General features: G+C 48.0%; 1 protein-coding gene across 6 annotated transcripts in view; it reads left to right on the forward strand.

Moving 5' to 3' along the window:
• Positions 1-14,505, forward strand: part of LOC146053730 (uncharacterized) — a 116,235-nt gene that overhangs the window by 2,499 nt on the left and 99,231 nt on the right. The window contains exons 1-3 of one of the 6 annotated variants that reach the window (XM_083168017.1): positions 1-40; positions 9,141-9,276; positions 11,739-11,878. The exon at positions 1-40 is cut by the window's left edge and continues 19 nt beyond it. In XM_083168017.1, coding sequence (XP_083024143.1) covers positions 11,759-11,878 — 120 coding nt within the window. In that variant the 5' untranslated portion in view covers positions 1-40; positions 9,141-9,276; positions 11,739-11,758. Of the gene's footprint in view, positions 41-5,582; positions 5,700-8,084; positions 8,910-9,140; positions 9,277-11,738; positions 11,879-14,505 lie in introns of those variants that run through there. The other 5 variants (XM_083168016.1, XM_083168013.1, XM_083168015.1 and 2 more) reach the window with 5 other exon arrangements.

Consider the following 14,505-nt stretch of genomic DNA (forward strand, 5'->3'; position numbering starts at 1 on the left):
GCAAAATCATCGCTACCATCGCTGCTGATTGTCACAGGAGGTACCAGCACCAGCTTGCACTGCGCTCCCTTCTCTGCACCTCCTCCATGCCTCCTCTCCTCCTCCTCTCCCCCTCTTCTTATCTGCTCCTGCTCTCTGTTCTCCCTCCTCCTCAGCCTCCCCAACCACCTCCTCCGCTCCCCCTCCTCCTTTCCTGTTTCCCCCTCCCTTTCTTTTGCTTCCAATATCCTCACCCCCTCCCTACTTTCCTTTCTTCTTTCCTCTCACTCCTCAGCTCCCCTTCCTCTTCTGCTTCCCCTCCTCCTCTCGCTTCCCTCCTGCTCACCTCCTATACTCCGCACCCCCTCCCCTTCTCTGCTCCTCCACTCCCCCCTCCTCTCTTCACTTCCCCTCCTCCACACCCCCTCTCCTTTTCTCTTTCTCTCTCTCCACCTCTCTCTCTCTCTCCCACCCTCTCTCTCTAGACCCTCTCTCTCTCCACCCTCTCTCTCTCCACCCTCTCTCTCTCCACCCTCCACCCTCTCTCTCTCTCCCTCTCTCTCTCTCCACCCTCTCTCTCTCTCCTCTCTCTCTCCACCCTCTCTCCACCCTCTCTCCACTCTCTCTCTCGCCTCACCCTCTCTCTCTCTCTCTCTCGCCTCACCCTCTCTCTCTCGCCTCACCCCCTCTCTCTCTCTCTCTCTCTCGCCTCACCCTCTCTCTCTCTCTCGCCTCACCCTCTCTCCCTCTCTCTCTCTCTCGCCTCACCCTCTCTCTCTCTCTCTCTCTCTCTCTCTCGCCTCACCCTCTCTCTCTCTCTCTCTCTCTCGCCTCACCCTCTCTCTCTCTCTCTCACCTCACCCTCTCTCTCTCTCTCGCCTCACCCTCTCTCTCGCCTCACCCTCTCTCTCTCTCTCTCTCTCTCGCCTCACCCTCTCTCTCTCTCTTGCCTTACCCTCTCTCTCTCTCGCCTCAGAAGGCACCTTTTGAACCATTAAGGTCGGCGGACCTTAAGTTTCTCACATGGAAGCTGGTATTTCTTGTTGGCAGTGGCATCAGCGAAGAGGGTGTCAGAGTTAGGAGCATTGTCATGCAAGTCTCCCTTTCTTGATATTTCATGAGGATAGGGCAGTTCTTCGGACGGTACCTCAGTTTTTACCAAAAGTAGTCTCTGCTTTCCATCTAAACCAGGAGATAGTTCTACCTGTGTTTCAACCCCCAGAGGGTTCTAGAAAAAGGGACAAATTGAGGAATTTGGATGTTGTGCGTGCATTACGCATTTATGTGGACAGAGTTAAGAGTGTCAGAAAGACTGACACCTTGTTAGTGTTGTATGACATACACAAGATTGGTTGGCCGGCATCTAAGCAGACCATTGCTAGGTGGTTGCGCTCTGTGATAGCTTTTGCATACACTAAAGTTGGAAGGCCTGTTCCGGCAAGGATAAATGCGCATACCACCAGGTCAGTTGCCACCTCTTGGGCGGTTCGACATGGGGCAACAGCTGAGCAGGTTTGCAGGGCTGCCACTTGGTCATCTGTTCATACCTTTGCCAAATTCTATAGGTTCCATGAGTTCGCGTCGGAGGACGCATCATTCGGGCGAGCAGTGATGAGAGCTGCAGACCTGAGCGTACCCACACAAAGGACCGGCTCTGGAACGTCCCAGTGTTGAGCTGTGTCACCAGGACCATTGAAAGAGAAAAAGGGATTTTTGTAAGAACTTACCGTTCGAATCCCTTTCTCTGATATGGTCCTGGTGACACAGCGATCCCTCCCTTACGCTCAGTAAGTATGCCAGTGTTCATGATGTTCATGTTTAATTGGTTAAAGTAACAATTATTGTTTAAAAATGTGCATATAATATGTGCAGGCGTTTGTACTGAGTTAATGTATTCCAGTGGCTTTGAAAGATTGAACTGAAGAGTCCGGGATGCAGTAGGGGAGGAGCCTACCCTCTAAAAGATTTAGGATAGGTGCCTGGCTCCTTCGGACCCTCCTACATCCCAGTGTTGAGCTGTGTCACCAGGACCATATCAGAGAAAGGGATTCGAACGGTAAGTTCTTACAAAAATCCCTTTTTTGTGTATTTCAAAAATGTAAAGAAATAAAAAAAGTTTGGACATTTTCCGAGCAACAATCTGGTTGGAACAAATATTTTAACGACATTTTGGGTGTCACGAACGGTGAAACGGTGTCAAGGCATGCATTATATGTAATAGTAGAGTGCAAGACTAATAAAAAGACTAATAAAGAGATTACATCTCCATATGTGCCAAAGTGGTTTGTGCAAAAGGCTAGTGAACAGCTAACGAACCCAATACACCAATCATGTCCAAACTATGGCCCGCCAGCTGTTGCGAAACTGCAAGTCCCATCATGCCTTGCCACAGTTCTGCTATTAGGGAATACTAAAACTATGGCAAGGCATGCTGGGATGTGTAGTTTCAAAACAGCTAAAGGGCGCTCAGTGACAAACGAGCTTTAAAATCAAAGTCAATTGTTTGGTGACCCGACTCCCAGGCTGCACGTCACCTGGATTTCTCCTCGCACCCTTCGCGCAGAGTAGGGCAATAAGCTGCATCTAGTTTATTTAGGGCGCAAAAATGCAGCCAACAAGACCAGGGCAAGTGCTGCGAACAATTCATTAGCTCCCACTACATTAGGCAAGAGCTACGGGTGCACAAAACAATTGAATCACCATTATATGTTGTTTAGCACCTTACATAAATTATATATATATTTTTTATTATTATTCTTTTAATATGCAGTACAGTAAGACCAGCAACCCTTACCACCAGCATAGCTCTGCCCCAACACTCATGAAGCACCGCCTACATGTTTTGATTGGCCCACAATCCAATCAGTCAAAGAAAATGGATCACCATCAATAGGTAAAAACATTGATGGTCATCCATTGCATAGTGTGCCACAATCAATGGGCAGTTGCACTATTGTCATCAATTGCAAAGACGTCCATCCCTAAAGCTGTGCACACACAGTGCAAGTGAGCCTCTGTGCTAAATTTGCAGTTAAGCACAGATGGCTCAGCATTGTGTACTGAACAATCTGTCAGGGCCAGTGTTCTCTGGTGTGAGAACATTGGCGATGACTAGATTTATAACTGGATGCAGTGTAAATCTAGTAAAGCAACAGCGACGCGCGGGACCGCGCAATCGTCATCACCAGAGGGTATACACGTGGAGTGATCCTTTTTTCATTTCTAAGCGATCTAGTCAGATCACTTAGAAATAAGCCTCATATCCCCCTGGGCGGGATGTATTAATGTAAATCGCCAGCCGCCGCGATGCTACCGCATATGTACTAACATATGCGGCTAGCATCGGGTAGCGGTGACGGAGACCCCCGCGATACCTGTAATGTGGTGTGCGGGGGTCTCCGTCACATCCTGGCGGCTGTCAGTGTCCCCCTGCCTCTCCTCCTCCTCCCTACAGCCGGATGTCCTCCCGGCTGTGACACCTGCTGAGGGAGGAGTAGATCGATGGAGGATGGGTCGCAAGGACGGCGGGCGGCGATAGAAGCCCATAGGCATCTATAGGGTATCGCCACCCAGAGGTGGAGATACCCTGCCAGGCGGAGATAAGGCGGACGGGTAATGGTACAAAGGAAAATGCGGTAAAACCCCCGTTTTATCACATTTTCCCTTTAGTACATCCCGCCCCCTGTGTGTATGCCCCATTAGGATGGTAGATAATACAGTATACACTTTAGACAGTATAACTAATGTGACAATAATCCCTGTATAACCATCCAGCAAGCAATCCCGGCGGGTGACATGTACTTGGTGTCACCTGAACGCAGCAGTGATCCCAGCCTATATACAGTATGCCCAGTTATCCTACATCGGCACTAATGGCTACGTGCAGTTTGCTAGCCTGTACGGTTTGGCTCACCTGTATCTCACCACATTGGCATGCCGGGCACATATTTACCATTACACTCACATGTGTTTATTATCATAGAACATAGCAAAGCGCGCATAGCTACTGCAGCAGAGAGAGAACATATGGTATACACACAGAGGCTTCCCATAGATTATAATCTGGTCTATATACACCTGTGTCACACTTTGGGAAAGCAGATAGATAATTTACAGTGTATAATAATGCAGACAGCACTGGGGCTGAGATATTACAACCTGAGCCATAGAGTAGCGCTGCTGAGGATACACTGGTATGCCCATACACATAGATATCCCCAGGAGCACCATGCAGCAGCCCTGTGGGAGTCACATACATGACCAACATACAGACTGAGCTCCAGTCCTCACCCACAGGTTGCTCAATGCTCAGGGGGTGTTCTGCACATGTGCACTTACCAGCCGCTTCTTCTACGCAGGGGCATGGCGTCCCAGTCAGTGACTGCCTCCATCAGAAAAGCCGGCAAAGTGCTCATGTAGGGGGAGCAGCAGTGATGAGCCACCACGGGTTCGAATCCTCCTCCAGTGTCTGCTGTTTCAGGGGCGTGGGGTGTAGCGCCTTCGGATCCGGGAGCAGCCTGAGTTTTTGTCTCATCCACTGATACCACAATATTTTCTGCTCAAACTACATAATATTAATAATTAGCCACCATATATAACCAGGAGGAATAACTTTAAGTGGGGGCAGGACGGAGTCTGTGTACAGACCAATTGTTCTAAATATAGTTTATTCATTGGCACAAAACAGCAAAATAGGTTAAAATTAAAAAAGTGCATTAAGAAAAAAGTGAATAGAAATTGGAGCTGTGTGTCCGTGTCGCTGTACACTTATACAGTGCCCGTGTCAGCAGATTTCCACATACACAATTTTCTTTAATAACTCATGTCGACCTATTCCTGTGTTGACCTTTTTCATGCAGCCTTTTGGATTGTGTTGACCGTTTTCAGCGTCAATTTAAACCAGGTCGATCTTTTTCATATGTAGACCTTTTCACTGCCGACCAAAAGATCTAATTACTGTCGACTTAATGACCCTCACCCCTGGTCACAGCGTCTATAAACTGTTATGTAGGACAGGAGACAAGTTCCGAAAACTAAAATATCATAAATTCCCAAACGTTGGGCAAAAGAAGCAGCCTCTGTGTTTTCCTTCACATGTAGTCATACAGGTAGAGTCGGACAACAGGAATAATAGGCGCTACATGATAATGTATTTATAGCATTCCTCCCAACTGTCCTGATTACAGTGGTATGGTCCCGCTATTTGGAGCCTGCCCTGATGTCCCTTGAGGGGAGGTGATCATGGCTGCTCTGCTTTGTGGAGCAGCCGGTGATTGCTGGATAGGTGCCGTGCGCAGCAAGGAGAGACGGGGCTGGGTACGCTGGCAAAGAGGATGGAAAACCCGGGGCCTCGATGCCCGGTCCCGCCCCCGTTGCACATAGCCCCGCCCCTTTCCAGGGCCAGCTGCATGCAGGTCCCACTGATCTATTGGTAAAAGTTGGAAGGCATGTTCGATGTTCTGTGTATACAATACATTCCTTTTTCTTTTTTAATAGTAGGATCGGCAGCAATTAGCTGTATGCTCTGGCCTTCGTCTGCGGATCTTCGCCTCCAGTGAAGTGTATGGCCTTTGTCAAACATACATAAAAAAAAATAAAAAAATGATACCCGATCTATTGTCTGCGGGCAGACGTGATTCTAGTCTGGCTCTAAACACAGATATTTCTCCATTCCCTGGAGAGAAAGAGAGAAATTGGCCTCACACCCCTTGCTGAAACAGGTAAGGATCATATGGTCGACCTAAAGATTGTCGACAGTCATTAGGTCAACATACTGCAAGGTCGACATGGGTCAAGGTCAACAGGTCATTTGGTCCAAAAAAGCATTAGGTCAAAATGGTCTAGCTCAACATAGGGTTTTGTACTTTTTTTTTTACCCGAATGCCGACACAGTCAACATGGACACAGGATTAAGTGCACCGCATCCCCTCGCATGTCTGGCTGTGCTTGGCACTCTATGTTATTCTCCCACCACACCCTAGTGCAGGCGTTCCCAACCACGGTCCTCAAGGCACACCAACAGTACAGGTTTTAATGATATCCAGGCTTGAGCACAGGTGTCTTAATTAGTACCTGTGATTTGGATTAATCCATCTGTGCTGAAGCCTGGATATCACTAAAACCTGCACTGTTGGTGTGCCTTGAGGACCGTGGTTGGGAACGCCTGCCCTAGTGGATGGTAGGGCATGAAATTCCGCCTGTCGGCACATGTCGGCTCAAAAAACCCCCCAAAAATCCAGTGAAAAACCCAGTCGACCTAGACCATGTTGACCTAATGACCTGTCGACCTAGACCCATGTCGACTTTGCAGTATGTCGACCTGATGACTGTCGACCATCTGATATCGCTGATACAGGTTAATAGATAGAGGCTATCAATCCGAACGGCCTGTAATTGGTATAGCTATCTCACCCCTGCATTACTATATTAAGTATCAATTGGTAATGGGGGAGGCGCACCCAGGAATATGTATTAGACTTGGAAGCAAAGAAAGATAAAGTATTCCTACAAGGGGCAATCTAGGTTAGCATATATTAATGTTCTGATTAATGTTATAGGTACATTAATAAAGTGACCCAAGAAACAGAGAATTGGCTAAAACATGATGTTTATTGAATCATTTATTAAGGACAGCGAAATATTAAAAACATAAGTGAAAAGTGATAAATGTGAAATAAAGTGCATTAGAAAAAAAATTAAAATAAGTCTGTTACGTGTGTGTTATCGGTCATAGCATGTGTGTCTGTAATACTGTTATTAATCTCCACGCAAATATCAATTATTGCTCTAATTAGGCAATCTTGTAAATTCATCAACAAAGGGACATGTGCACGTTTCAAGATGACGGGTGCAGCAAAATTGTTAGGAATAAAGGTGCGTACACACGGGGCAATATGATCGCTGGCAATATATTGCTAGCAATCATATCAGCAATCATATTGCCCAGTGTCCCGTTTTGTGAAAACGGGAGCGCGCACCCGGCGATTTATCGCTGGTGCACACTCCAATCACTGGCAATATGGTCGCTCAGCAACCATATTCCCAGCTATTTCAGCCCCTATCGCCCCCGTGTGTACACAGCATAATCGCCCCCGGATGACGTCAGCGAACCGGGACCAGGGCGGTCTTTTCGTATGGGCTTAATGGGCACTTGCTCTGGGGCCCCAGGTGTATAAGGGCCATACTCTGATAGCTAAGGATCCCCTTTTTCCAGGGATACCAGAATTTTTAAAATCCGCCCTGGGGAAATGGAGATATCCAACTTCAAAGCAGCAGTCCACATCTGACCTGTTAATTGCACTTCCCAGTCAGAATTCTCAGGTTCTCTCTGACTTAAGGTGCCCATACACGTCTCGATGCGGGCGTGCATTTTGAGCTTAAATAGCACGCATCGCATTCATCCTTGTACATGCGTTGTGCATACAATGCGATGAAAAGCAAGTACAAAAAGTATGTGCAGCACATACTTTTCTCTTTCAATGGTCCTGGTGACACAGCTTCACATTGGGATGTAGGAGGGTCCGCAGGAGCCAGGCACCTATCCTAAAGCTTTTGGAGGGTAGGCTCCTCCCCTACTGCATCCCAGACTCCTCAGTTCGTGTTAGGTGCCCACTGGAGTGGGTGCTATTCTAAAGGGCTGCCGGAGCAGCCGAAGGAGTAGAGTTAGTTAGGGTTTTTATTATTTTATTAACTTTTACACTAGCTAGGTAGGCACAGTGTGAGGATTCTCATTAGTGAATCCTCACACTGCTAGCACAGCAGGAGCTGACAGAAGCGCGTCCTGTCAGCTCACTGTGCACAGGGGAGACGCTGCCTGGCCTCCCTGTGCAGCGCTTACAGCTTCTTTTAAGAAGCTACGAAAACTCCACAGAATGATACTGAGCGCTGATTACCTATTCTACCGACTGTCCAGGATACACAACCAGTGTCCAACATACAAATTCTCAGTTGAAGTAAAAAAAATTGTGACATCTAGTGGTGCGAATAGGAACTGCAGGCAATCATCCCGATCATCCCTTTTTGTGATCATCCTTTTAGTACATCCGCAAATGGTGCCCTGCATACACAAATACATCCACTATAACCACAAACCCTAGCATACTACACATCCTATAACTAGCGAGTCTACCACATACCGACATCCTAAAAAAGAAACCTCCTCTATTACCCATAACGCCCAGCATAAACACACAACAGCGCACATATACCTGTACCACAGCCGCACAGCATCTGCCATGAGCCTGACGTCTGCCTTGTGTCCCGTGTCCTCGGCTCCTGCAGCAGGAGGTGCTGGGTCGTCCTCTGCTCCGCCTGTTGTGCTGTTATGGGTCGGCCTCTGCTTCCACCCCCGGCTCCTATCAGGCTGGGGATCCTCCTCTATCCTCTCCTCCGCTGGGCTGTCACCTGTCCTCTGAGCAGCTCCTGTCCTTGATGTTACATCGTGTTCTTAACTTACTTTCGGGCAGGCATCTCTAGGGGCAGCTCCGCACCACTGAGGGGGCTTCTACAGGTCTCCAGCTAGGGGTCCTTTGCATGTCCTCCAGTCCTGGTTCCTCGAGAGCGAGTGTCCTCCGCGGTGCCTGCGCACCTTGGTCTCCACTTGCTGCGTCCTCTATCTTCTTCGGAGCAACTTCAGGAGAATCCTCCGGCTGGGTGTGCTCCCAGGTAATTTACCCCCTCAGCACCTTCTTCCTTGAGGTTCTAGTCTTCACCCTCTCGGCTCCTCCACAGGCAGGCACTATGTAGGACACCTCGGCAGCACACATCATTCTGTTCTCTCCGGGTTTGGGGCTCCTTCTGTGGTTGGCAGCTAGTGGGGGCAGCGCGGTTCCCTTCCCTCTGGCAGGTGGCAGCAGTAGGGGACTTGGAGGAGCCTGGCTCTCCTGGCGCCATTCCTGGTCTCACAGCTGCGCAGCCTCCGCTCCTTACAGGTTAGCAGCTCACAGCACTGCACAGGCCCTTGTCCTCTCCAGGGATCACCCTTCCCGGTGCCGGCTCTCTCTGTTGTGGGTTATGCATCGCTGCAGGACCGCCTCTGATCCCCCTGCCCTACCTCTCTATAGTCCCTGTCACTGGCTCACCCGCCATATCCTGTACTGGCTGTATCATATATTTTTATATTTCTTTATACTCAAAGGCTATATATCCCCCTTCCCACACAGATTTAAGTTGTGACTATTTGACACAGTGGCTGCCTTGATAAAGGTACCAGCGGGGACCGAAACGTCAGAAGATCTCTCTTGCAGAAAATAAACTTTGGATTACCTCCTGGTTGTACCTCCATTGAACTACAGACTGGTGAGTGCTGTTTATTCCCCCAGTGGGGGTTCTTTCTGGTATCTATCTATCTAAGGAATTATCCAAGCAGGCAGCGGCACTCCGTGGGCTTAACAATGTGTTTATTGGAGGTGACCGACGTTTCGGGGACTGGATACCCCTTTGTCAAGGTGTACAACGCGTGCGGGTGACACAGCAAACATTTAAATACATACAGCATGTGCATACTCACCATTCCCGTACGTGGAGCGTCCCGGTTGCGTCCAGTGCGGCTTCCGGTGCGGGCGGATGTCAGTGGGCGGAGCCTCACTGCATCATCACGCTCCCCTCTGTTGTAGATGGGTTGCTATGGTGACCCCACCGTATCGCCCACTTCTGTATGACAACCTCCGCTCCAGGATCCGGGTTTGGCTTCTGCCTATAACAACACATAAATGGCACATAAATAACCTACATTAAAACAGTAAAACAATGTTAAAAAATGGTGCAAGTTTGAAGTGTAAATTTCAGATGCCACGGGACTACTGCCCGAGCAATGTTTAAGAAGTGATGTGAAGAAGATGTCACCGCATCTAGCGTGACAATTGTATGGTGTTAACACAGGGATCCGGACGGGTGTGTTACATATGGATCTCTGTATACAATAATAACATGGTCAAACTGATCGCTAATGATCATGTTTGTAAATCGGAGATGTCAGGCTCTAACACATGGGGGAGATGTGCTGTGGGATCTCTATGAATGTGAGAATTACAGGGGCGTGTTGTACCATAAATATCGGCTCCACAAGTGATATATATGCTTCATGTTGTCTTTGAGAACAGAACAGCAGTATAGCGTGTATATATATATATACTATGTATACATCGGGGGAAATGTACCAAAATGGATTCGTAGGCAGAAATACGCCTATTTTTTACACATTTGTATTTTTAGGATTTACACACACTTCTTTGTATGTCAAACCGACAGATCGCAATACTATACTTAGACACAACAGCTCGCACCCACGCAACACGGTGGAGAGTCTCCCATACTCAGTTTTTGAGAGTATGCAGGATCACTGATACCGACTCTGAAACCCATCACCAACTGGACATCATGCAGCAGAAGTTCGAGGACAGAGGCTACCCCAGACAGGGCCTACTTAAAGCCAAGGCCAGGGCTCTGGCGTGTGAGCGCATCACTCTTATCACAGGTGCAACACCTAAAGTCATAAAGCCATGTATTCCATGGGTTAATGACTTTAGCTCTGCCAGCCGAGAAACCACCAGCAGAGTAAAAAACTGGTGGGAAATTGTGCGTTCGGATCCCGAGCTACCGGTGTTCAAAGACACCAAGCTGATGCCGAGCTACAAGCGCGGCCCAAACTTGAAGGACCTATTGGTCAAGACCGAGATTACAAATTTTGACACCCCTTCTAGACAAATCAGACCCACCAGAATGGGCTGTTACCGGTGCCTAGGCTGCACAACATGCAGCTTCATGACAGCTTGCACCGAAGTTGCACATCTCTATACGGGTAAAATTTTTTTAAATCAGATGGCCCCTCACGTGCACGACTAAATTTGTTATCTACATCATTTATTGTCCATGTGGAATACATTACATCGGCAAGACCGATTGTGCCATACGGGCAGCCCTTCATTCTGGCTCAGGGGAGCAACCAGTGACCAGGCATTTCGCCAAGGCCAAACATAACATGGCAATGATCAAATATAAGATCATAGACCACGTGCCGGTACACATACGGGGTGGCAACCGTTCCAAACAGCTTCTGCAGCTTGAGTCCAAGTGGATTTACAAAATGGACACACTACACCCTAAAGGCCTTAATGACACACTTGGCCTACATAATTTTTTGTAACCATTTTGGTCCACTAACACACAATCATGTCTTCCTTCTTCCTTTTCTCTCCCCCTTGTTAAAGGTACTTGTCATCCCACTGTGTGACACCAGTCCCCCAGCCTTATCGGTGTCCAGGTGACACACCAGGATAACATATAATATACAAGATGCTGGCATTCTGTTGTTGCAATTTCTGGCTTCTGGTGCTATGCGCATACAGTGATGCTGGCTGCATCACCCCACACAGGGCTGTTTTTGCTTATTATAGATACCCAGCAGGGACTCAGTATTTCTCCCTGCATTTAAACCACTCACGCCATAGGGTTTGCACCTCACCCAGCATATGCACTTTGACTTTTGCCCAGTACGGCTCCAATTCGGGGCCGCACGCAGTTATCTTTTTATACGTATACCCTTTTTAAATGTTCGTTTTTTATTATATATGTCTTCTCATTTTTAGCCACTAGATGTCACTATGTAGTCATAATATGGTCATGTCCACTTGTTTTTTTGCATTTTTTATTCACTTGCATCCTCTGAAGTTTTGTGTATGTATGGATGCCTTTGTTGCTTTATGACTTCTGTAGCACGATACTTGTATTCATGCTAATGTGAGCTGCAATCTCTTTCCCAGCCCACCCACGTCACCGCGGGATGACGACCGTGATGACGCGCGGTCAGCTGGACGCCGCCGAACGTGGTGACGTCACTGCTGTGCGCAGTACTCCGGAAACCGGCCTGTGGATGCTCGTGGGGGACGGCTACAGGGAGGGGGTAAGTTAGCGCCTATTTGTTAACATGTCTTATAAATACCCATGCACTTGCACTTTATTCTGTACTTCACCCTGTCTGCATTTTGTCCTGACGACGGGGGTCCGGCCCCCGAAACGTTGACGCCTGTAAGACCACTTATGGAATAAACACGGCCTTTTGATTTCACCAGCATTTGTGAGTCCTCGAGTGCCCATTCATTTCGTCATAGTATTCTGTGGCAGTTCATTGTGGCTGCCCTCTGAAAGCTGGCACCGGGGCAAGCTACACATCTTAGCTCACTTCAGTCCAGAGTGACGGCCCTTCCGGAGATATATATATATATATATATATATATATATATATATATATAGAACAAAGAGTGGGGTACCCTTTCAATGCGCTAGATAAAGTAGATTGGGCAGCACTCTGTCAGTCCCCCCTGTTAGCAGGGGAAGTGGGGAATAGAAGAAAAAAGATAGAAGACGCGCCACTATTTTATGGAGATCCACCACCAGAAGGATCAAGAAAATATATTGATTGGTCACTGTACAACAGTATTTAATACAATTAATTTAAAAACAAAGTAAAAACATTTTTGCTTGTATGCAGTCAGTTGGTCGAATCGATATAATCAGGAAAAAACTCCCAAGGCGTTTCGTCAAAAAAAATGACTTCCTCAGGGGTAACTTTCTAGGTGGTGGAGAAAGGCCATATTACTAATTTAGTATATACACAATAAAGTAGTTACTTTTTCAATACTGAGAATGTACATACCCTTAGGTAAATGGATAGTGAATGTAAGTTTTCACTCCGGATAGCGGTCTTACTGACAAACTGTACAAAAGTGTGCAAATGGATCCCTTGGAGATCTTAATGCTGGTATCCAGCTGCAACTATAGCATAATAATAGAGTATACAAAGAAAATAAAATACTGTACTCTATTATTATGCTATAGTTGCAGCTGGATAAACCGCCAATGCATCTACCTGGCTACCCCGCTAGTGGGGAGCCAGGGTATACGTATCCCTGCCATGCTTGTGGCTGAAGGAAGTCCGCGAGGCACGCTGCATGCAGCGGCGACCGGATTCTCTGTTACTGTGGTCCCCTTGCAGGCAGGTAGGGCAGGGTGCTACCTGCCTGTCTGACCGCGCTGTACTCTCACAGAACTGAGCCGCGCTGTACTCTCAAAGTACTGAGACGCGCTTTTAGAGCAATCCCACCTGGTTCCCTGCTAACAGGGACCCGGGGGCATACTTACCCCTGTAGCTGCTGTACGCGCCGAGGCTTGCGGTCCGCGAGGCGCGCTGCATGCAGCGGCGCCGGGGACCCCGGAACGGTGGTTCTGTCAGCCAGGTTCCGGAGGCAAGCTGCAAGCAGCTGCAACCGGTCCCTCAACAGCGCCCTCGTCGCAGGCAGATAGGGACAGGGACTATCTGCCTGTGTAGATCTTAAAAATCCGGAAAAATAAAGAAAAAATTAGAAAAGCCCAAGAGTGAGCTAACAATGCGCCCAGCTCCCGCAGGGCACATGCTAAGACTGCCTAGGAGAGGAAGTAGAAGGGGAGGAGTTAGTCACTGTTAATTTATTCTAAAGTGCCCAAGCTCCCTGTGGTCGCCCTTCTATTCCCCACTGTAACTCTCCAGTGTCACCTAGTGGAGGAAAGAGAAATAATGATGCAGCTGATAAACCTCCCATTCTCGGGTTACATACATGAGGATAAGATTGAATTAAGCACAAAGATGATAACAAGAGCCGGATGCCCCCCGACAGTCACTATACCGACATTGGAATCCCGACTGCTAAATGCCCGATGAGCCACCGAACCTGCACGGGGCTTCTTTGCGCTCGCTCCCTTGTCAGAGTACCGGTAGTCAGTAAATGTTAGGTAAAACCACAATTAGAAGCCAAATTACAGTATAAGTTGGCTGGGGGCGGGGTCTAATGTTGAGTCTGTTCCGCCACACCCCCTGAAAGCGGCCTGCGGTTGCTTCTCCCAGAGAGGATATTGACAAAGAACCAAGCAATCATCTCCCGGCATTATGCTAGCGCAGCTGTAAAACAACAGAAACTGCTCTAAATGCTTCTTAATCTTCTTCTTTTATCTCTGTCCAAGACGATGGATCCCTAGATCATGCACATGACATTCTAGGGCAGTGGTTCCCAACCGTGGTCCTCAAGTACCCCCAACAGTGCACGTTTTCCAGGTCACCCAGCAGGTGCACTCATTATTCAGACACATTTTAAAAGATCCACAGGTGGAGCTAATTATATCACTTGTGATTCTGTGTGGAGACCTGGAAAATGTGCACTGTTGGGGGTACTTGAGGACCAGGGTTGGGAACCACTGTTCTAGGGCAGTCATGTCCAACCTGCGGCCCTCCGGCTGTTTGCGAAACTACAAGTCCCATCATGCCTTGCCATAGTTTTGCTATTAGCGAGTGCTAAAACTATGGCAAGGCATGCTGGGATGTGTAGTTTCACAGGAGCTAGAAGGCCGCAGGTTGTACATGCCTGCTCTAGAGCGTAAGCCAGTTTTGGCAGTCACATACAGTAGGTGGGGTCTAATGAACGATACGACCATATTGCTAACACTATCAGTTCTTATACTACTACTCCCAGCATCCGCCGCCATACACTACTTTCCTAT

The sequence above is a fragment of the Crinia signifera genome, unplaced genomic scaffold, assembly GCF_055691185.1.
Source record: "Crinia signifera unplaced genomic scaffold, ASM5569118v1 HAP2_SCAFFOLD_190, whole genome shotgun sequence".
Classification (NCBI taxonomy): Eukaryota; Metazoa; Chordata; class Amphibia; order Anura; family Myobatrachidae; genus Crinia; species Crinia signifera.